Here is a 24,570-nt window from a genome sequence, read left to right on the forward strand (position 1 = left end):
TAGAACGGACAAAACGAGCTCTTTGTTTGTGGATGGAGCCATGGCCCTTGCCCTCTAATTTGCCTCGGACGGCTCCTCTTGCCAATTCATCTCTGTCCCAAAATCACCGCCCCCAAATTCCCACACCAGCCACGCCGCCTCCAATTCGTTCATGCGCTTGTTTCTCAACCTCACAAAAATGTGCAGATGAGACAAATGTATGATTCGCTCATTCGATATGGACAGTGAGGAAGTGCGATTTTGGATTTGAAGGTTTATTTCCTCTATTTAATCACATGGATTTGTGTGGATTTATTTGCCTGTTTTGTGTTTGTAAAGTGTCTTTGAGAGCTTTGGAAGGTGCTTATAAATAAAATGTATTATTATTTTTAACACCTGCTCTGGTCGGACACTACTTCAAAATAACCGCCTACTGTTTAGGGTTCTCCTCAACTTCAATCGTCAAATTGTAATCACAATCACCCTGGATGAAAAGGTTTCTTCAGCCGTCATCTGTACTGATTTGAAGGTGTCGGACGTTTCGCTCCTCATCCGAAAAGCTTCGGCAGCGAACTAAAGTTGTGCTGGTAGCTCTGGCCCTGTACATGTACATATATCTCCCTAATAGAGAGTGGTGGCGGTGCCAGACCTCTGCTTTGATAGGTCCTTGCTTTAAGGTTGGGGAGCGCAGTGGACCACTCCCTGAAGCTAATCTGATTACTGCTTTTGTTCTGTCTGATTACCTCTAATGTTCTATCCCTGGCTCTGATTGCCTCATTTGCTCTGGTATCACCTCACCAGCATGATTAAACCCATGTGGTAACGATCTAAGAAGTCTGTTGTAAGCACGATCCCTCAAACACCTTCAAAGAAGTACAGATGACGGCTGAAGAAACCTTTTCATTGACGGACCACTCCTGTATGACTGAGAGCTGACACAGACACGATCACCCTGGTGTGGGCTTTAAGTTTTCAAACTGGGTCATACAGGCAAGGATGAGACGTCTCCTTGAACACCAACTGGGAAAACTAATGTCAGTCAACGTTGTCACCAGAGATAGACCGCAGCTTCCCTTAGCTGGAACGGTGTTAGGGTGGACCTCCACTTTTGATGGGAGATAGCAGCTGGGGCGGTCTGCAAATAATTGACGGGTTTCCCCTTACATAGGGTTTACACGGGCTTGGATAACCTCCCTCCATTCAATCTCCATGACTATCTGATTAATAATGTCTGATATTGTGACTTCCATCCCGGCATCGCTCATTATTTTGGATCTATATAGCAGCATGTCAGATTTCAAGATTAACTAGCAGCAATCCATCTTCCTACCACTTCCATGAAATAGCGTTAGAGGTGCAGTAGCTTTTTTATATATGTATATACAGTAAAGTCTCGTTATATCGATATCGGATATATCGATAGTCCCGGTTATATCGATACTATTTCTATGCACGCATGGAGAAAATTACATGCAAACAGGGTCTGATATATCGATAGTCCCGGTTATATCAATATTTTTTCGGACTCCCTTTAATATCGATATAACGAGACTTTACTGTATTGTGTAAGTATTATGTATAATGTATATATTCTGTATCAATGAAAATTTCCTTATTTTGGGGAGACTCACCGATCGGCTGATCCCGTAAAATCTAACTGATCCTCACTCATCTCCCTTCTGCAGAGGTATGAAAAAATAAGCCGCCATCCTCTTCTACCGTGAGATGACTGCCAAGTGAGGCTTCTAATTTGTTTTGGAAATGGCTACCTAATGAGCAGTTAAAGCAACTCGTTTGCGTTGTTTGTTTGTCCGTTTGCATGTACGTGCGTTCGTTCTGTCTCTCTAACGGTTCCGGGAATGAAGCAGCCCGACTGAATGTTGATGACCTATTGAAAGAAACACGCACCTAAATAATGATTTACAATGTCCGTTTTAGGTATCGAACGATAAATAGATACCACGTCTAATGTTAAGGAAAGTCATCGGTCCGGCCAGAATCCTACGTTGCAATAAGACTCATTACACAATTACACAACATAACCCCGAAAGTTATTTTAACTCAGTCACTGCCATTCACGCATTTATTCGGAATTGAAAATATGATGTAGAGCGCCATTCCTGAATTTGTTTGGATTTTGTTTTTTCATGCTTGGGTGCCGTAAAAAGCGCTGGCCAGACCTCTAGCAATGTTTTTTTCTTTTTCACAATGGGGCAGCATGTGCCGTTTTTCCATGTTTGTGCTTTGTTCTAGCTTCAGCTGTTGTTAAAGCGCTATATAAACCAATATGGATGAATTGTATTGTATTTTGGACAGCCACCCTCATATCAAGCTCATATAACTCCAGACCCATATAATTTAGGAATAAACTTTTTTTGATGAACGAAGAGAGTCTAAGGTTTCTAACGCTGTATTGAATCTTTATGTTGTCCTAAAACTCAATATTCTGTGGGTCTTGGAATTCAAGTGACAATGACAAAAACAAAGGCTGTGGAGTGGACACATTTTTGCACATGTTTGACAGTGAATGAGTTAATGATATTCCTCATTATGAAAAACAACTTTTCGATACAAGACTCGCCAGTTAGGTAAACTAGTTCACCTCCAATTCATAATTCACTGTAGCACTTCCATCAGACGTGGCACTAATGAAAGCAACCTGTCACGTTGGTCCAACAAATGTGCTCAGAGGCGAGAACAGCAAGGTCTTTGGCAAAGTCCTTGAACGGGAGAAAGAGAGACAGAGTGACGATGACGAGACTGCTTATTAAGAAAGACGGCTGGAATGTCAACCGCCATCAAACCAGGTCAGTAGACCGTATTTCTGCTCGCGTCAGGAATTAACTTTGTGTTTGAAGCTTTTCCTTGGCTTTCAGTGAATGTTTTCCAGGACAGTGTTCCCTCGTAATTTCTTGTCAAAAGGGAGCCAATGAGCATAAATACGCAAAAATCCTAAAAGACAAAAGTTCTGATTCTCAATTTAACTCATTCACTGCCATTCGCAAATTTATTCGGGAATTGAAAATATGACGTTGCGCGTCATTCCCGAATTATTTCGGGTTTTATTTTTTTCTGGCTTGGGTGCCGATAAAGCGCTGGCCTTGGCCTCTGGATAAGTTTTTTTTTTTTTTTCACAAGGGGCAGCGTTTCCATTTTTTTTTCATGTTAGCGCTTTATTCCAGTTTCAGCTGTTGTTGAAGCGCTATATAAACCAATGTATTGCATTGTATTTTGGACAGCCACCCTCATTTCAAGCTCATATAACTCCAGACTTTTCTTACGCTCCATTGAATGTCTATGTAGTCCTAAAACGTGAATATTCTGTGGATCCTGCAATTCGAATGACAATGACAAAAACCCTGGCACTGGAATGGACACATTTTTGCACATGGCAATGAATGAGTTAATGTGTTTGGGACCTGCTACTGTACACCATCGGTCACCAACCTGCCGAACGAGTGCTTTCGTGGGATCTCATGCATCATCACTGACATTTATGAGAAAACCATTACAATTTCTTCACATACATGAATCCTGTTAAAGGACAACCGACGCCTCCGGAAAAGTTTTGTCCATAATTTGTAAAATCACTTCAAATGAATTCTACTGAGCGTATTTTACAAAGATTCCCTCGCATATAGCTATATTTTACGTTTTAAGACTCGCGCTGAATATTCAGGAAGTCTTGTTTTTGTGTTGGTGACGATACTTTGCAGTACATTGTTTTGATCTGAAAACAAATGTTTTGTTGATGGCGAAATTAGAAAGAAAACACATAAATAACGCGATGGTGAATCGTTGTGTGTTGCACCAAGGCTACTATTTGATACTCGCTGACACAAATTCCTAGCAGACAAATGAGCCCATTTCCAATGGAGCTTGGGCGCCATCTTGTGCATTTTCTGGGACGCTACGTTGCTGTCATTGAGGGCTCGAATTGATATGGGAGGACTTGGTTAATCGATTGCAAACATTTATGCTTTCCAGAACTATTTGAATCATATTCATAACTGGATTCGTAACAAAAAAGCATCTTCTCCAAATCTGAGCTCATTGTTTTGTTTCTTGAGCAAGGCAAGACGACCTGGCATGATGTCACGAACTGGGGGCGGGACTTTCTGAATATCCCCAGTTTCAAGCTGATATGTGGCAGTTTTTGGACACTGTCATTTTTATTGGTGTTTTGTATTTGACTAAAAACATCAGACTGTGCGTTTGGGGTATTTTAGATGCTATAAAACATTTTTCTGATGTCAGTTAGGAAACAAAGAAATGGTGTCGGTTGTCATTTAATTATTACTACAGACACATAATTAAAGATAATTTGCACAAATGTGTTATTTAAGCCAAAAGAAACTCTCCATTGATAGCTGACCACTGCTTTTTAATATAATTGATCAATAATGGATACTCTGAGTTGAAGACAAACAAGTCGAGTTGTGGTCCAACAAGCATCCATATATCCTTCATCGGTGACATGCACGCAACTTTCCCTTTGAAAAAGCCTCAGAAGTGACACAAGCATCGTGGACAAGCTCAAGTGGGTATGTTTTCCCTCTCTCTCTATATATATATATACGAAGCCTCTTCTGTAACCACTCCAACACCAGAGAGACCTTTGTGCTACTTTCTATCGCAACCCGCATCAATCTTGAGCCCGCAACATGTTCTGAGCGGGGTTTTTGTTTTGTACAAGCATACGTTCACCCACTCGTCGCCCGTGTGGGCAGACGTTTCCTGCGCATCGTTCGCCACTCAGAATTGCCACGTCTCTCAATGTCAACCCTCTGAGAAATCTTATAAAAGGGCAATACGCATATATGCTTGCATGAGATGCTGCAGCACCCCCCCTGTCTTGCTGACAAACCCTGACAAACACACACACAAACACGCGCACACACACACACGACTCACACTTCAACTATGTGCCGCCTATGAAAGCCTGGAAACAAACTGCTTTGCATGATAATAAACTGGCCGAGGAACCAACTTATTCAACATTTTAGCTCTGTATAAAAGGAACAGCAAAAGTTAGTTTCGGTCACTAAAGATACCGTCTCAACTAATGTACCGTGTCGGGATATAGATGCGCTATTTCTAGGTTTCTCTCTGACTCAGTATACTGTAGACAGGCATAGGCCCTCAATAGGTCACTTGCATGCAGTTCAGGGCAAATCATTCTGGGAAGTGTTTTTTTCTTTTCCTCCCATAACCATTTTGCTTGGGTATCCACACAATGCGCATACGCGCATTAACCTGTTAAAAGTGACCATCAATTTGTTTCTTAAAGACATTTTCCGAGTAGCGGCCCAGTAGTCGAGTGGTTATTACGTCGACTTCACAGTGCCCAGGTTCAATTCCAGCTCCGGCATCCCTGGGTGGAGTTTGGATGTTCTCCCCGGGCCTGCGTGGGTTTTCTCCGGGTCTTCCGGTTTCCTACCACATTCCAAAAAACATGCATGCATGCTGATTGAACACTCCAAATTGTCCCTAGGTTTAAGTGTGAGAGTGAATGGCTGTTTCTCTCCGTGTGCCCTGCGATTGGCTGGCAATCAATTCAGTGTCCCCCGCCTAGTGGCCAAAGATGACTGGGATAGGCTCCAACACCCCCCCACACCCCTAATGAGGGTAAAGTGGCCTAGAAAATGGATGGATTGATTTCCCAGGTATTTTGACAACTCGCTATCTGATCACCGACTGCGATATCAGCAGAAAATTACTCTGTCTGGAGGAATCGTCCCATACATGGTCTCCAAGCTGGACTTTTCAGTGGACAACGCTTGGCCAAGAAGCCTGTTTTGCAATCAAATGAACAGTCAAGTCGAATGCTATCCACCCAAGATATTGAGAGAAAATAAATACATACATACATAGAAAGCGGAAATGACCACCTCGAGGTGGTCCCAGGCTGCATCTTATTTGTGACCCTTTCAAACATCTGATGAGATTGGTTATTCTACACGTAGCAGTGTGACAATCAGCCAGACTGACTTTCACCAGCCCTTTACTTCATTTGCGAGGCTGGTGCTGTACAAGGTGAGCACCTGCCACATAGTGCCCAATTTGAAAATGGCTGGCACAAAAGTACGACTTGTTCTGGTTGGGTCATCACCTGTTTCCCCGGGGCTTGTCTCCATGCCAACGGTATACAGACAGCCTTTTACTGGGTTATCGAGTTCACCGCTCTAAGTGCAATTATAAACTTTCACTGACACGCACGACGACAGCTGTGGGAACTTAGATTACACAAAAATTGTGCATTCTAAATTTGCCCTGAATAGAAAAGTGGACAGTGAAAATGGGCGATTCAAAGCACGGACGAAATAATTTGCATTACTTTCAATCGATACTAGACCAAAGTACTCAATATGCCAGGACACAAAAGCTGGGATGAATATTTCCAATGTGAGAAGACATTTCCTCAAAGATGCGAAGGAAGAAAATCAGATAGAAATGGACTGACTCTATCACATCAATCTGCAAGAAGAATTTGGATTACGGAAACAAAAAGCCAAGAAATAATGTTGTCACTTAGTGCAGAATGACTTAAAACACCAGAAGCCTTGTCAGATAGAGCAATTTAAAAAATGCATAACTGCAGTGACGGAGACCATACTTGAAAGCAAACAAATAGAGGAAATGACACCTCAAATTAAGCAAATTGGGCTCACAGATTCCACAGCAACTACTGAGTTAAAATGGGGTGTGATGAAACAAAAGTACCACAATGTGCATTTTCTTTTAGCAATTGACGTGTCCGTTGATAATATTGATTTGAGAAAGGCAAGAAATGAGTCAAGTGGGTGAAATGGTGAAAATGAGAATGTCATTTTTCTAAATATTTCGATTTGAAAAGTACATTTTGTTTTGAGCAAGTGCATGTGGTCTCACTGATCTTAGATGATGAGAAAAATATATATTTATCGTCTTTGATTAGCGCTGCTGAAGACTTTTTTTTAACTCATTCACTGCAATTCCCGAAATCGTTTGGGTTTTGTTTTTTTCTTGCAGTGGGGTGCCGATAAAGCGCTGTTTCCCTCCCACTGGGGGTTGGATTTCAGGTCAGATAACTCCAGCCCAATATAATTTGGGAATTCACTCTTTTTTTCTGATCAAACAAGAGAGTCTAAGGTTTCTTATGCTGCAATTAATATTTATATAGTCTCAAAACGGACACTTTGATCCTCGCCTTTTTCCATCTAGAACTGTTTCGTGTCACAAAGAGGGTACAGCAAGTGCTGAAGAAGAGAGAATGTCTCTCTGTGTCTTTGTGTTGTCATGTTATTTGTTATTTAGTTTTCTTGTTTTGTTTTTGTTTTACTTCAAGATGGCGTCGCGAGAGTGGCTGCCTTTACAGCAGCTCCTGTATTTTGTTTTTCTACTTTCCTTTCTACTTCCTTTCAAAAATTTGCTGCTGTGAAATGTATATTTCTCCACTGAGAGACAAATAACGGTACATCCAATCAAATCCAAAACTCAATATTCTATGAGTCCTGCAATTTGAGTGAAAATGACAAAAGCCCAGGCACTGGAGTGGACACATTTTTGCACATCGTCTGGCAGTGAATGAGTTAATGAAGGGGCCTAATTGCATTGAAAAAAACTCAGGGAAGTGTTATAAGCACTGTGTAGTGGCAGATAACTCAACCGAACACATTTGACAAATATTGAAAAATAATTTAAAAAAGGGCCCTGATGCCATTTAATACTCCCAGTTGAGATTTATTCTAAAATTAAACAGAAAGCAGATTTCCAACTTTGTGTTATTTAAATCAACCATATCTTAACCTTTCACCTCGCTAGCTTTATGCTAACCCTAATTAGTATTACTGTTGCCGGTCCCAAGCCCGGATAAATACAGAGGGTTGTGTCAGGAAGGGCATCTGACGTAAAAGCTTGCCCAAAACAAACATGCGGATCAAACCTCTAAAGATGGAGGACACTGATTCTCTGTGGCGACCCCTTGAAGGGAAAAGTCGAAACGAAAAGAAGAAGTTGCAATGCTTTAACCCATAAATCAAAACAGTGGAAAAAAAACAGTGCGTCTACATGTATAATCAGTCAGAAGCAACATTCATATATTGTTCATCCTCTGCATAGAATGACTAATATTAATGTTGTACTGATACTGATACTGTTGTACTGATAATAATAATAATAATAATAATAATAATAATAATAATAATATGTATAAGCACCTTTCAAAACTCTCAAGGACACTTTAAAGTCACATGTTATGTTTTTCTGCGGGTGAGCAGCTGTAAAGCAAAATTTTTAAAAATTAGATTTAGTACTGACAGTAAAATGCCCTTTTGACTTTCGTACTTAGAAACAGTTTATTTTAGCTTGAACTTTTTCACTTTCACTGATGTACAGGAGTTACATCATTTTGTTGCCTCTGCTGTATTGCACAATTACTACCATACTTACTACCAACACATTTGTCAATCTTTAAAACGTGTCTCAAGGCTTGTACTCTTTGGCATTTAACTCGGCATGACTTAGCTTTGACCTTAATTTTCATCCCTGGTGATTTCTACTATTTTTTGACCGTTGTACTTCCTGTATATGATAGTTGTCCATGTTATGTGCTTTGTTACAGCTTCAGCTGTTGTTAAAGCGCTAGATAAATCAAAATGTATTGTATTGTATTGCAAACACCCCCAAAAAAACAAATAAACAAACAAAGCATCCAAAATAAACAAACAAATCATCCAAAAATTCAACATGCCACACAACTGTATTCCAAAATAAAATATTCAAGTGATTGATTCCATTTAACAAAACCCAAAACGTGCCCACCAATTCCTGTTTAGAAGCCAACTCACTGATCTTTTTTTCTTTTTTTGCACGGCAATCTGTTGCAACTTGTGTCCGGGACACACACCAGATGCACTCGCTTCACTTAACAGAGCAGTATTTTGAGTACTGTCGAGTCTCGGGATTATTGTCCTGGTGCAAGGTGCATATGAGCCATAGAGCCCACCGGCAAACCCCCTCCCCACCTCACTCCACGCACTCGCACTTTTTTAAAAATGGTTAAGCATGCGTATGGATGGCAAATATCGTCCTTACCTTGCTTGCATGGAGCGCAAAAGAGCAAAAGCACACAAATGAGCCAAGGGGTGCGCTCCACCGCCATGTACAGCCTTTTGGTGGCGAGGGGGAGTCCACCAGTCGGGTAGCGTGGGTCTCCTCGTCCGTGTCTACAAGCCAGGCTAGACCGTCAACAGCCACATGCCATGCATTTTCTTTTTGCCCACGGGTGGTCAGCCGACTATTGTCTGCGCGGGTGTTTGGGTTTCGGGGTGGGGGGTGCGGAATCTCTTACCCCACGGTCAAGCCCCCCAACCCGCCACTCTTTAACGCTTTTCTAGTAGTCCCAAAAACAACAATAACAACAGCGTGGGTGAATGAGCCGTTGTGTCCCTCGGCGAGTCAACGCCATGTTACGAGCAATGTGGAAGAGTGGCGGTGCTGGTGCGTGGCTCGGCTGGCTGACACACGCGCGCACTCACACGCACGCATGCATGGGGGGGCGTGCTCGCTGCCAGAGACTGACTTACTGCCTGCCTCGCAGGCTGGATGAAGGTCCACTGGAGAAAGGCGCGCACAACAACAATCACAACAACACTAATAATAATAATAATAATAATAATAATAATAATAATAATAATAATAATAATAATAATAATAATAATAATAATAATAATAATACACTTTCTAGCACGTTAAATTCACTCAGAAGCATCGGCCGTATTTTACCAGTTTAACTCATTCACTGCCAGATGTGCAAAAAGGTGACCAATCCAGTGCCAGGGTTTTGTCATTGTCACTTGAATTCCAGGACCCACAGAATATTGAGTTTTAGGACTACCTAAACATTCAATGTAACGTAAGAAACCATAGACTCTCTTCTTTCATCAGAAAAAAACATGAGTTCATTTAAATTAAATAGATCTGCAGTTATATGAGCTTGAAAAGAGGGTGGCTGCCCAAAATAAAATGCAACACATACGTATTAGTTTATGTAGCGATTTAACAACAGCTGAAGCTGGAACAAAGCGCTAACATGGGGGGAAAAGGAAACGCTACCCCCTTGTGGAATGGAAAAACCATTGCTAGACATCTGTTCAGCATTTCATCGGCGCCACTGCAAGAAAAACCAACACCTGAACAAATTCGGGAATTGCGCTCTACATCATATTTTCAATTCCCAAATAAATTTGAGAATTGTAGTGAATTTGTTAAAAACAAACCTTTCCAGAAGCAAGTGTTGCAGTCTCCAAGCAGAACAGGAGAAATGTATCCATGCCATTATCGCCGGTACACTTCATTATTGTAGCAGTCTTTTTACTGGACTTCCTCAAAAGAGCGACAGCTGGAGCTCATTCAGAACGTTTGCTGCTCGGGTGCTGGCAAGAACAAAGAGATCAGAACATATTACTCCACTGCACAAGGCTTTACACTGGCTCCCAATTAGCTGTCGTAGGACTGATTTTAAAATTCTGCCGTCTTTAAATCAGTGAATGGTTTGAGTTCGGAATACATTTAAGAAATGCTGATTGAACATAAATCCAGTAGGGCTCTGAGATTTGCAGACTTGGGTTAGTTAATGTAGCGAGGAGTTCAAAGTAAGCATGGCGAAGCTGCATTTAGCTGTTATGCTGCACACAATTGGAAGAAACAGCCAAGAGAGGTGAAGTGAGTGCAAATGCCAACCTCTTCCTCACTCATACCCGACCGACTAAGCAAACGTTTGAAGCAGGCACACCGACGGATAAAAAGATTTTGTGCACCTCCTTAGGGGGTCCCTCTAGCACACTCTAAAACAAATTCCTAACACAAAAACCTTAAACCTCACTTTTTACCATTTCAACAGTTAGTTTGCACCATTTGCCCAAACACAACCAAAGAATTCCTTAGCGTAGCCATGCACCACATTGCGCCAACATATAGATTTGTTTTCTCTCCTATTAATTCTTCGTAAATCAATTCATCAGTTCACATCAGTTGCTCATTAGGCACATATAGGCAGGGCTGACTGATAAAAAAAAAAGGAGAAATGGGAAACTGGCTCTTTCTTTTTCTTTTTAACAAGAAAGGGCAGAAGGGGGAAGAGGAGGGGCAGAGGAGTCCGGTGGTGTGCACCGTAATCAATCAGTCGCTGAGTGCTGAGGGCTTCACTGACTCGTGCATGCAAACACATCGTCGGGCAGCCAGCTGGAGCTCTGCCTTCCTGCTTGCCTTCCACACAAAGACAGCCTCCTCGAGGAAACAAAAGTGATGAATGGCCAGCGCCAGCGTACAGTGCCATTGCTGCTGTCTGAATACAAGTGTACAAAATCACACTTGGATTCCACATAGTCAAAGCGGTACAAAGCACATTTGTGTGGCAAATCCCCATGGTGGTCTATGAACTGTAAGCACACACAATGATTAAAGGCTTTAATGGAGGCCCTCCTTTTTGGTAATATAACACGTATCTCCTCACGCTTCGGTCTGATCAAATGAAATGGGATGCATGCATTTCCCAAGTGTCTTCTTAAAGCAAACGTGAATTATTATGGCATGGCTATCCCGTGTGACTCTGGGTCAAGCTCTAATTTCCGCCGTGGTGTCCTTTTTTTCTTCCTTTCAAAGGAGAGTAAATAGCTTTGTTCGCCTTGTGTCTTGAAGCAATTTTGGAGTGGCACATATCACATAACAAAAAGCAGCACGAGTGCACTGTGCAAGCCATACACAACACTCAATGTCCCAAAATCTTGCTGCATCCAATTTTCTTGCTCACACCTTATACACGAACTATTCCAACATGGTCTAGGTTATGTTGAAAAGTTTTGAGCGACAACCTCTGTAATCCTGCTTTTTACGCCGACAGTGTGTGACAAGCAAATACATATGTAATGACAATGACTCAAAATTTCAACAGAATTGCGAGATCACCTTTGGACCTCCACATCCGACTGTCAATCTGTCCTTGGACTACTGTTCACTTGGAAATCCTTTGAAAATCCATAGGATTATTGACACATAGACTCGGACCATTTGGGCAAATGTTTCTTTAAAGAAACATGAGCCGGTTTCACCTTCTGAACCTAACTCTGCTGTCATTCAAATAGCACACAATTGGTTTCTTGCTGTGACTCGGACCACTAATGATAAATTGAGCCAACGTGGACTTCAGAGACTCAGTGCGGCCATGGCATGACACATTTTGACGTACACGCTGGCTTAATTACGATGTCTGTGGATCTATCAGAGACCAATTAGCAGAGTAAACTTTATTCAAAACACATGAGAGGTTTTTAGTAGCTCCTCTTGGCAGTTTAAAAGCGGCGAGGTGAGTGTATTTAATGCGAGCCAGAAATCATGCATTGATGCTTCTTTAGAGCTGAGAATTAAGGTATGGGTTTGTTTTCTTGTGTTGTTATTCCCTAAATTGGAAAAGCAGACTGCAATGACACTCGCACATCGCAAAATGTAGTTTAGTTAAGTAGTCATGCCTGAAGTTGACTATTGTGCCCACTAATGTGCGATTCCATTTAGCATGACAGCATAGTACAGCACAGGGCATTAGAATTAGTATATAAACGTGCATTTTTTTTTAGATATATTTAAGGGAATGATGCAGACTGTTTTTGAAGAAGATTCTCAATTGTTTGTAGGCGTGAATGTGAGCGCGATTATCTGCTTGTTTGTATTTGCTCTGCAATTGCCCAGCAACCAGTCCAGGGTGTAGCCCAACCTCTGGCCTACAGTCAGCTGGGATCCGATCCAGCGCACACTTGGCTCTAATGAGAATTAGAAGAATAGAAAAGGTATGGATGGATGAATAGTAATAACTGACAATAATTATTCCTCACTGTTTGAAATTGACCTCAGTGAGAAAAAACAACAACTGTGAGATGTTCCTATTTGAATATGGAAATGTGTTATTTTACGTTGTTTTACTGAAGCTGTGCAGTGCCCCCCCCCCCCCCCCCCCAAATAGCACGCCTGGTCCAGAGGAAAGGCGTCTCCATAGCGACTGAGACAATGCTGGGACACAAAGACTCATAGGTGGGATCAATTTGGCACGTTTCGAGCATATTTGTGTGGAGAAAAGGTGAGACCGCAGCTAGACTTTTTTTTTAATTTCTCATGAGTGTCATTTCTAAATTAGATATGTTTACGGAATGGTGAGTAACTATGCAGTGGAAATTGTTCTGATGCTTACAACCATGAATAATTTAATGAGGTGCAGCCAAACAACTTCATGTGGCCAACATATTACATGTGAAGATAGAGAACACGTAGGTTTGCAGAAGATGATGTTCACTAGAATCCACGGTTGCCGTCCATCAAAACAATCTGATTCTTATTTAAAAGGAGATTTGTGGAGAGATGGAGGTGTGGAGAGATGGAGAGAGAGGGAGGGAGGGAAGGAAGGACGGCGGGAGGGAGGGAAATAGAGAGAGATAGAGACAGAGAGACAGACAGACAGAGAGAGATACATACATATACTGTAGGTAGGTAGATAGATAGATAGATAGATAGATAGATAGATAGATAGATAGATAGATAGATAGATAGATAGATAGATAGATAGATAGATAGATAGATAGATAGATAGATAGATAGATAGATAGATAGATAGATAGATAGATAGATAGATAGATAGATAGATAGATAGAGATAGATAGATAGATAGATAGATAGATAGATAGATAGATAGATAGATAGATAGATAGATAGATAGATAGATAGATAGATAGATAGATAGATAGATGTCGTATTTCCTTGGCAACAGAACATTTACAGGTTCACATTACAAAGTGCGAGTGCACTTTGAATTGCTCCTCCTCGTACTCAAGAGGCTCCTCATTCGCAGTGAAACAGCGACCTCGCTTGGATAAAGGATGGCGTTACACCACCAAGAAGTAAGTATGTAAATTATCGTCTGACGGCACCATGAACCTCAATAAGAAAAAAAAATAACGTACCAAATGATGTTTTCAAGATGTTTCCTGGTTGTTAGACGACGATAACAGTTATGGACAGTACAAGCGTGTATTGTTGTATTCAAAATGATTTGGGAAAGAGATCTAAACATTTCCACAAGCAAACATGACAGAAAATGAATGAAAGTGACAAGGTAACCAGATGAGTTTTGAATTTGTAAAACGGCAAGACAGTCTTTTATCTCGTGAAAAAAAACTTTATTGCAATACATGGATCTCAGGACCAGGAAATAAAGGTCTAAAATATAATTATCTCATTTAAGAAAAATGTTGTCAATAGAAAATGTGTCTCGCAAGACAATATTGCTCTTTGTATTTTACCTCTGAGTTCAGAACCATGGACAGAAAGGCGGTGCCATCAAGGATTAGAAATCTGTAATCCCACCCCTGGTTCGGAGAGGAATCTTGACTCGCTATTCACATGGGAATTAAGTACACCGCACGGTCCCGTGGAGGCACTAAAATTAACTCACCATTTTACCTTTCTAGACATTCTGTTGCCTTTTTGTTTTTGCCCACTCCTGGAATCCCGTGAGACTCCCTGTTGCAGATTCGAAGTGTTCAAGGCCAGACGGCCAAAACGATTTTCTGAAGAAGAAAGGTAAGAAGATTATGTCTCTGTGCATAAGTAGTCTTTGCATTGCCCTCTTTTTGAAGCCTGCTCCCCTGAAGTGTAGTGCAGTTGCATGTTAGTTATTATCGGGGACATTTTAGGATGCAACAGAGCACCCGCCCCCCAACCCCTTTTCCCTACAACATCTCAGTGGCATCTTTCTCCTTTAACCCTTGACTGTGAGACACCCGAACCAAATTGCGTGGAATGAATACAAGACAAAATAGCTGCATCACAACATAGCATTAGAATCGTGAAGACTGGACAAAACAAATAAATATATAAATAAATAAGGCCCCATAGAGGCTATGAGGTACATGAGAAGTGAAATCAAACCAATCAGATATATTGAATCGATACAATAAGTAATCAGTGCAATGTTTAGCAAAATAGTTGATCAAAAAAAACCCTGACAATATGAAACCAGCACCATGTGACTAAGCATTAAGCCCCATTTTGATTTGGATTTTGTGGTATCATATTGCATTATCTCGTCTTTTATTGTATTGTATTACCTTTCAAGTGTTAAGATGTTCACATCAGAACACTCTGATTGGACACTCAAAAGTCTGAAATTGTATCACAATGTATCACACCCCTTATATCAGATTGTACCACACCATACTCTCTTTTGGTGTTTTATCATTCTGTATTTTATTTTAATACACGCATTTGAAATGACAAATCTTATCACATTATATTAAATCATATATCACATCAGAACACACCAAGAGCAATCTGATAGGAGTTCGATAAGTATTGTATATATTTTTCCATTCAATTTCATATTTCTGCCAAAAATCGCACCATATCACACAATAACACGATATACCGTTATATGTCAATATTATATCACATTATTTTACACAGGACCTGATCATGTGGGACAGATACAATACTTCCTGTACTGTATCCCACGATACTATATCATGTCTTATCGCATCATGCTTGAGATTCATGTGGAATATATCAAAGACAAAGTACTTGATTTGTGATTTGAAATACTGTGACATCATTGTAGGTATCTCATTGGATGGGACATATTTTTTTATGGAATTGTATGACATCAATGGTGGAACATCTCATGTCATTTTGCATAACATCCTATTGAATCTTGCTCTACTGTATCCATATTTCCTACAGGCTAAAGAGACTGTAGAGGAAGTGCATCTAGTATCAAAATGGCTGGTGAGTACAATTTGGGCTTACCACAACAGTAATGACAGTCAATGAGTGTTACAGTAAATGATCATCGTCACTATCGAGCCGTGTTGCATGTTTTATAGAAATAGTATCGTAACCGGGTATATCCGATATCGATATAACGAGACTTTACTGTATTTTAAGAGAGTAATGTGTTCTACATACTTGGCAGAGAGGATGATTCTGATTATGCATATTCCTCTAGCTATTCCAAGTGATTTTCTCTGTCTCTGACATCTATTTTGCAGAACCCAACTTCCCGCCGCTGCCTGGTTTCATTCCGCTCAAGCCATGTTTCTACCAGGACTTTGATGAGATCCCTGAGCAACACCGCAGCTTGTGCAAGAAAATGTACCACCTGTGGATGTGTGAGTCAACATTCCAAGAGCTTCGTTTAACAGATTTTAATTGTCCCTATTGCTGTCTTCCCAGCTCGCGATAAGGGAGAGAGATGCTTTATAACGGTCCTCCTGCTGTAATATTCTGTCCACTGTGCCCTCCCCACTGTGGGATCTGAGCAGATGGTCTTGGTTTGAGCATTGTGGGGTCATTCAGGCACAGAACTACGTGCCATTTTTTCATGTATTTATATTTTTGCTATTGGTCTGCTGAAATCGTTTTCTGACCACAGGAACAAGTGATAGGCTATAAAGCTTTACCACGCGACAGTTGGACAGCCTAACGTTTAAAACTTTGCACTGGCATTGTTGGCAATGAAATGATGATGCAACTGGAAGCAACATTATACCATGACACTCCAAAGATTGAACACCATCCACCCGCATACATATACACACACACGCGCAAACACACACAGTAATGAAAACAGACTATATTTTTCTATAAAATGCTAATTGTTCCAACTAAATTGCGGTCATGTGAGACAACCAGATATCTTGATAATAGCTACTCACCTGTTATGTAATGACAAACGTCGAACTACATTGTCGAAGAAAACACACCTGTTTTTCTCGATCACGGAAGTTCAATATTTTGAACGAATTAAGGGACTGATTATTCATTCAAGTGTGAGTTCAATTTCAAATTTGGGCAGTAGTTCTACCATGTCCATGTGCCTGACCTTTTTATTTCCTTTCTTTCTCGTTTTGTAGTAAACGGCGCCACTCTGGCAGTCAATCTGGTGGGTTGCTTTGCGTGGATGTTCGGAGGAGGGGGCGTGACCAATTTTGGCCTGTCAATCATATGGTTGCTCATGTTTACGCCATGCTCGTACGTGTGCTGGTTCCGGCCTATTTACAAGGCTTTCAGGTACGGATGGTATTTCGGCACACTACTGAAAATCTACATCACAACACTGAATTACAATAAGGAAAAATAATGGGTTTACTAAATGCAAGGACTACTACCAGGTTTGGCCCTATTCTATTGTAATCCAGCAGAGGGAGGTAAAGTACACATTGGAGTTCACCCACGTCAAATGCTTTCAAGTCATATTGGAATGTCACCAATAACGACATTACAAATATGCAACTGTAACAATAAACCTCTCAATCATATTTCTCCTTTAGGAGTGACAGCTCGTTCAACTACATGCTGTTCTTCTTCGTGTTCATGGCTCAAGTGGGCATCAGCATCATTCAAAGCATAGGTATCCCGGGATGGGGAGTGTGGTAAGAGACGATAAAATTACCGGAGTACTTATTACTACCACTACGATAAATACATAAATAAAAAAAAAAAAAAATAAATAAATAAATACAAACAATCTTGTTTTTCTGTTGCACATGATTAAAATGTATTGAAATAACACTTCACATGTATGAGTAATTCCAAGAAACCTCACCACATTTTAAAAATGTGCAACTGATGTACATGTTTGGGTGAGTAAATTGAAAGAATGTGTTCCCCTCCACCCCCAGTGTACCACTAAACCGCGTTACAGTCATACAATACTGAATCTCATCGTGTTAAAATGCGTTTGATTAAATCATGATCATAAAAGTAGCATTCATTATTCATATATCTAAAAAAGGAAATAAAGTTGAAATAAAGACAGTAAAAAGTATACCACAGGATGTTAGGGAATGAAAAGTGATAAGAAATGCAAACGGTAACTCAAATAAAATGAAGCCCAAACCATGACATTTTGAAGTGTAAAAAAGCAAAGCAATCATTTATATAGAATAACAAAATACATTCAATCAATAAATACAATTACAGACCACAATATCAGATTATAGGAGTACAAAGTAAAAAAAAAAAAAAACATACATATGCATTAATCCATAAGGGAAAAATCCAAACTTCATACATTAGTGTGCAGCACGAGGCATTTAAAATTGTGTAAAGCAGACCATATAATCTGCTTTCTCCTCTGAAACACGCTTTTGCCACAATGTCTGTCGCCACCATTAACGTGACAGTGATGGACCATTAGGAATTAGCCTCGTAGATGTTTTATGACAGCTCCGTTATTAGATTTTTCGAGGCTGTTAACGAGCGCCTGACTCGGTCCGACACCCACAAATGAATCCTGTGACGACGACAGCCTTCATAAACTTTGGAAATGTCACCGCGGGCGGTGTGGATGCACACCTGTATGTATGAAGTGCTGCAAAGTTTTTCATCCGCTGCTTCTTTTAAAACCGCCAAATGATCAGCATTTAATATGCAGATGGTTAAGTGGCTGCCGGCAGTGATAATATTGTCTTGCATCAAATCGTGAGTCATTTTTTTTATGCGTGAAACGTTTATTTATTTATTTGTTTTGATCTCCCTTTTAGCGGCTGGTTGGCCACTATCTCCTTCTTCAGTTACAATATATTGATTGCTCTGATCATGTTGGTGCCTACCATCATGTTCACCGCTGTCGCCTCTCTGTCCTTCATCGCCCTCACTAAGGTAACACATATCCATTTTTTAAGGAAACTATTATCGATTGACTGTCACGCCTTTCTCTCATGGCATAGCTTACAATCTGATGCCCTTGACATTCCAATGATTTGAACATCAACATTTAAAGGACAACCAACACCATTTTTTGTTTCCTAACTGACATCAGAAAAACGTTTTATGGCATCTAAAATACCCAAAACACGCAGGCTGATGTTTTTAGTCAAATGCAAAACACCAATAAAAATGAGTTAAAGTGTCCCAAAACTACTTCAAAATGACCTCGGAGATGGCGAGTTTTAGAAGGTCCCGCCCCCTTGTTCGTGATGTCACGCCAGGACGTCTTGCCTTTCTCGAGAATCAAAACAATGGCTTCAGATTCAGAGAAGAAGCTTTCTTGTTATTCATCCAGTTATGAATATGATTCAAATAGTTCTGAAGAGGAAAGCATACATGTTTGCAATCGATTAAAGAAGTCCTCCTGTATCAATTCGAGCCATCAGGACTCCAATGTAGCATCCCAGAAAATGCACCACATGGCGCCCGAGCTCTGTTGGAAATGAGCTGATTTGTCTGCTGGGAATTTGTCAACTAGTATCAAATAGTAGTCTTGGTGCAACACACAACGATTCACCATCGGGTTATGTTTTCCTTCTAATTTCGCCATCAACACGGCTCAACACGAAGTTTTCAGACCTAACAAAGTACCCAAAATGCATTGTGTGTCGCTTTTTCGGTCAGGGGCGTTCCAGACGTGACGTCAAGTCAGGCATGGTAATCAACTGTAAAACAAGACTTCCTGAATATTCAGCACGAGTTTTAAAACGTAAAATACGGCTATATGCCATGGAATCTTTGTAAAATACTCTCAGTTGAAGTCATTTGAAGTGATTTTACAAATTATGGACACAACTTGTCCGGAGGCGTCGGTTGTCCTTTAAAAGAGGCGTTTTAGGAATTGTATGCATGTGTTTGAGTATCATGACATGGCATGGTTTCAATAATATGAGCACATCCACCACTCCTGGGCCATCTGAGAATTATATTTTGGTCAATTTAAAAAGGCAAGCCTTTAAGAGACAAGATACGAGAAAGGATAGACTTCAATCATATATCAAATCAAAGTCATGCAAGCTCACAACAGGCAACTGTATCAGACCTCATAAGACTGACAACCTATCGATACCAATTTTCCCCCAAAGAAGAGCCACTATGGTCTAACTGCACTTGCAGATTCACAACTTCTACCGCGGGAGTGGGGGCAGCATGACCAAAGCGCAGGAAGAGTGGACCACAGGTGCCTGGAAGAACCCACACGTTCAGCAGGCCGCACAGCAGGCTGCCATCGGTGCAGCCAGTGGCGCAATGCACAATCAGTATTCTGCACCGCAGTACAATGACAACCAGATGTAAGAGACAGATGACGATATCGACGATATCGACTATATCGACAATATCAACGATATTAATGATATCAACTATATCAATGATATCGATGATATCAGCGATAACAATGATATCAACGATATGAACGATATTGATGATATAGACAATACCAACGACATTGATGATATTGACAATACCAACGATATCAACAATATCGACGATATCGACAAATTCAAAACTATTGATGATATTGACGATATGAATGATATGACATTACAAATATGCAACTGTAACAATCAACGATATAGACGATATAGATGATATCGACGTGATCAACGATATAGACGATATCTAATATATCAACGATATAGACGATATCTAATATATCAACGATATAGACAATCTTCTTCTTTTCCTTTCGGCTTTTCCCTTCAAGGGGTTGCCACAGCAAATCAGTGTCCTCCATCTTTAGAGGTTTGATCCGCATGTTTGTTTTGGCCAAGCTTTTACGTCGGATGCCCTTTCTGACACAACCCTCTGTATGTATCCGGGCTTGGAACCGGCGCAAGAATACATTTGTCCCTATCATTGGGGCCAAAGTCCGAACATTGACATCCGTCAGCTGGTTTTAATTTGAATGAATCTCTGTGTTTTCAAGCCATTTCATGATTTGGTTAAAAAATATTAACATAATATTTAACATATTAACATATTCCATCTTTTATAACTTTTTATTAATTTACAGTGAACTACTGGCATATTCTCTTATTTTGTAGATTTCAGTGGCAGGGCTCAATCTACCTGTGAGTTGTGAGGGTTCACTGTTATCAGAATTAGTGTACTAGAGAAAAAATTAGGCATTTTTTTTGGTGTTTGTATTTTGTGTTCATGACCTACCGTTCATATACCAAAGAAAAGTAGTTCGATTTTGCACTATTGTATGGAGAGAAAACATTTTTTTTGCAAAACTCAGGATGACTTTGTGATTTCTATGTTGTTTGCCACATTTCTTTCTTTCTTCCTTTTTTAACACTGTGAAATTAAACATTGTCGCAATGAAGAAAAATGTTTTTTTTTTATTAAGCATGAAAGAAAATTACATATATATTTATTAGTATTGTATGACTAAAAGTGTCCCAACAAAGTCTGAATAATGCAAGAAAATGATCATCTGTTGTATCAATAATAAAATAAAAACATCAGAGAAAAGATTGCATGAATTAAAAAAATGGATCGGTCATTGCAAGGAAAAGTATTCATTACAAGTACAGCATAAAGGGACAATATTGCTGTTAACAGCGCGGGGTAAAATCACATTATTGCTGGTGATGTTTTCGACTCTCACCTTAATCCTGTAGAGTAAGCATTTAATGTATTGTAGTTTACTTAGTATGAGACTTGTGAATTTACTTTTAAAATGGTCATTCAGTTTAACTGTATTAAGTTCATCCTGTCTACTTAATATCATATTAAAAACAGATTCTTATTTTACAGACAGTGTATTTTCGGTGTTGTCAGTGTATGTCAGGTATTTGAACACCGAAAATAAACTGTCTGTAAGATAAGAATGTTTTAAATTTGAAAAAAAAAGTCATTCAGTTTAGTTTGCCGTGTTTTATAAAATGGCCTGTATCTTGATATATGCCTGTTTGTCCACAGGGAGGTGCTAAGAGTTCTAATATGAACTTATATGTAGACACTGTGTATATATACTGTATACAAATAGGAATTATGTCCTTTAATGTGAGTGAATTAAATCCATCACAGTTGTTTTCCTCTTCTATTATTATTCAGATATTGACCAAGCCCCACCTTGTTTGCACATTGCACACCACCAAATGATATAGATAAATAGACAGATAGGTAGACTGATAGATCAATAGATAGATACAATACTCATCGTGGGTCTAATTGCATTGGACTGTACTCATGTACTTAATCAATTGTCCACTCATGCACATGTCCTAATTGCACTACCACCACTATACTCATACACCCATCAAAGGTTAAAACAATTAAAAACAAAATATCGCCCCGATCTTGCACTGAATATGTTAGGGGTCTCCTCTGCCAGTGAAGTGAAATAATTAAACAACACAGCAATGACATTTTACTGCTGGGGTATTCCCGTAGGAGCCAAGTAGTACTTTAATTGCCACGCTGACACACACACACACACACACACACACACACACACACACACACACACACACACGCACGCACACGCACTCACACACAAACGCACGCACGCACGCACACGGAGACAAAGCTCCAGAGAAAAATGGGTGACAGCTTCAGGTAAATAGGACAGCTTGTCAGAAGAAGCCCCCGATTAAAACAAATCAAGGATATGCTGGTGAATTTCTTTAATGGCTGTCCATTGACTGAGCGACTTCAACAAAACAGCTGCTCTCCTGTAAAAACAACATTCTTATTTTATGTGAATGTCCTTGTAAAGTGACTGGTAAAAGTGGCACATAACAGAGAAGAGTGGTGTTTACCATTCAAATGTTTGAAAAAAATAATTGGCGTATGGAACTGCGGTGCTTACAGCTAACACACAGCAACATGGCCAGCTATTGTTAGTGTGTGTGTTGATTTTGAATGCTATGTCACCATGCTTCCTCTTGCAGTGATAGAGATGGAACAGAGCCCGAAAAGGATAAGGTTTTCCGTGATTTTCCTCAAAAGATGACCCTGCGCTTTATACACAGGTGCGCCTTAATTGTGAAGTCATATTGAGCCACAACAGGTCTCACAATTACTATCAGCAACCACTGACTCCATTTCCCCCTGTAGAAGAAGTTGTGCGTAACCCCAGCCTCCACCGTAGCGCCTTTTAATGTGGTTTGCCTTATACAGATGCTCCCCCACTTATGAACATTCAAGTTACGAACAACGGTACATACGAAACATGTTTGTAGTATCATATGTAGTGTGCCCTCCAGTTGTACATGTGCATGTCTTTATATGAGCATATATCTTATTAAATGTTTATTTTCAGTACAAACTAATACAGTTTACGTATACAAGCCTCAAACATACGTATAAACATACTTATATATAACATACTTATATTTATATTCCATACAAATATAGCACTGAAGCAACTTACGAACTGTCACGATCTAGTTGGCGACCAACAGGTGGCACTGTTGGCCCCGCCTGCACCTGCACAGGTGTTGGTCGTTCCAATCAATGACAGACTGTCACGTTCTGGTTTGCGACCAACGGATAGCACTATCGGCCACGCCTGCAGCTGCACAGATGTTCGTCGTTAGAATCAGTGGCAGTTAAAAGGACTCCCGGCACGACCATTCCTTGTCGGGTCATTGTATTGCATTGTCACACTGTCAGGTTTGTTTCATCTTGGCAGATTTTTACTCATGGTTTTCTTTGATACTTTTGATACTTTTCTGTTCGGATGACTTTGATGTTTTAGATTTTGTTCCTATTGACTTTATTTTAATACAATTTGTCAAATACATCCTGCTGCTCCCTCTTGCCTGCTTTTTTTGGGATGCATCACCACCATCACCACCTCGCAAACCGTGATCAATTGTATCATTTGTATTGGATCATTTCATTCAATTCGACATAACCTTTTGCTATTTCACAAAATGGCAATTGGTATTGCCATTGGTAGTAACGTTCATTCTTATTTTTTCCAACAACTTGTGGTACTTTTTTTGCATTTTATTTTGGTATCACATTGAGAGGGCAAAAGTCACCTTGGTTTTCCAACAGTTTTTTGCTCTAAATTGAAATATCCCTATGACTTTTGAGAGGCACTTATATGTGATTGCTCCACAGGGATGCTACTAAGTAGCTCTGGCACTTACAGTATTATCCAGAACATTTTTATCCTTTCAGCTGCCCCCATCCCCACCCCCTCAAAAAAAAACAACAACAACAACACAGAAGTTGTAGCTTTAATGGAGACCTCATAAAGTTAATGGGAGTCAACAGTGAGGTAATTATGTTTTTTTTTTAACTTTCAGTGGCTGTCAAAGAAAGTTATTTTCTTCACGATTTGTCAATAGCAGATTTAATGGGAGGCGGTAGGTAAGACTTTAAAAAACGAGGCAAGGTAAGTACCGGTAGTGGTTGTGATGATTTAGGCTATTTTCCCCCAACTAAAATGGTAACGTATGACCTTAGACGAAAGAACACAGAGGAGCTTTTTGTTCTATGTCTCGGCGGAGATGTATAGAGTGCTCTTTCATGCGGTTGAACAAACACACGTTGCCGTCTGCACGACGTCTGCCGGGTGTGCGCCTCACACAGGCATGTATTGAAGCTCTTGTATGTAAACGCAGGTCGGCGCGATGCAGGCCGGCATCTGGTGGGTGACGTGGCTGGTATGAGGAAGACTGGCGCCATGTCCTCGTGGATACGAGAACGTTTTCAATGGAAAATCCCCCCCCCCCCCCACTTTACTGACAGCCAAAGATTGGTGTCAAACTTCTGCAAATCTCTCACTGGTCAGTGCTTAAGCATCTTGACTGCGGTAGATGTGGAGGAGATTTTTGC

The 24,570-nt window shown here is 40.3% G+C and overlaps 2 protein-coding genes across 4 annotated transcripts in view; one reads left to right on the plus strand and one right to left on the minus strand.

The window, feature by feature from the left end:
- Positions 1–9,471, minus strand: part of igdcc4 (immunoglobulin superfamily, DCC subclass, member 4) — a 68,980-nt gene extending 59,509 nt beyond the window's left edge. For all 3 annotated transcript variants that reach the window (XR_016114525.1, XM_088992914.1, XM_088992913.1), the window contains exon 1: positions 9,055–9,471. Coding sequence is in view for 2 of the 3 variants with exons in the window: in XM_088992914.1 (XP_088849040.1) it covers positions 9,055–9,121 (67 nt within the window). In the remaining variant the exon portion in view is untranslated. The remainder of the gene's footprint in view (positions 1–9,054) is intronic.
- A 4,897-nt stretch (positions 9,472–14,368) lies between these two features.
- LOC148900880 (secretory carrier-associated membrane protein 5-like) lies at positions 14,369–21,765 on the plus strand. The gene is made up of 7 exons (XM_088991338.1): positions 14,369–14,583; positions 15,739–15,783; positions 16,047–16,166; positions 16,911–17,067; positions 17,328–17,429; positions 18,543–18,660; positions 19,885–21,765. The coding sequence occupies exons 2-7, from the start codon at positions 15,777–15,779 to the stop codon at positions 20,062–20,064; spliced, it is 684 nt and encodes a 227-aa protein (XP_088847464.1). The 5' UTR covers positions 14,369–14,583; positions 15,739–15,776; the 3' UTR covers positions 20,065–21,765.
- Positions 21,766–24,570: the final 2,805 nt, after the last annotated feature.

The sequence above is a fragment of the Hippocampus bargibanti genome, linkage group LG03 (genome assembly GCF_051943395.1).
Source record: "Hippocampus bargibanti isolate YZ-2025 linkage group LG03, ASM5194339v1, whole genome shotgun sequence".
NCBI lineage: Eukaryota > Metazoa > Chordata > Actinopteri > Syngnathiformes > Syngnathidae > Hippocampus > Hippocampus bargibanti.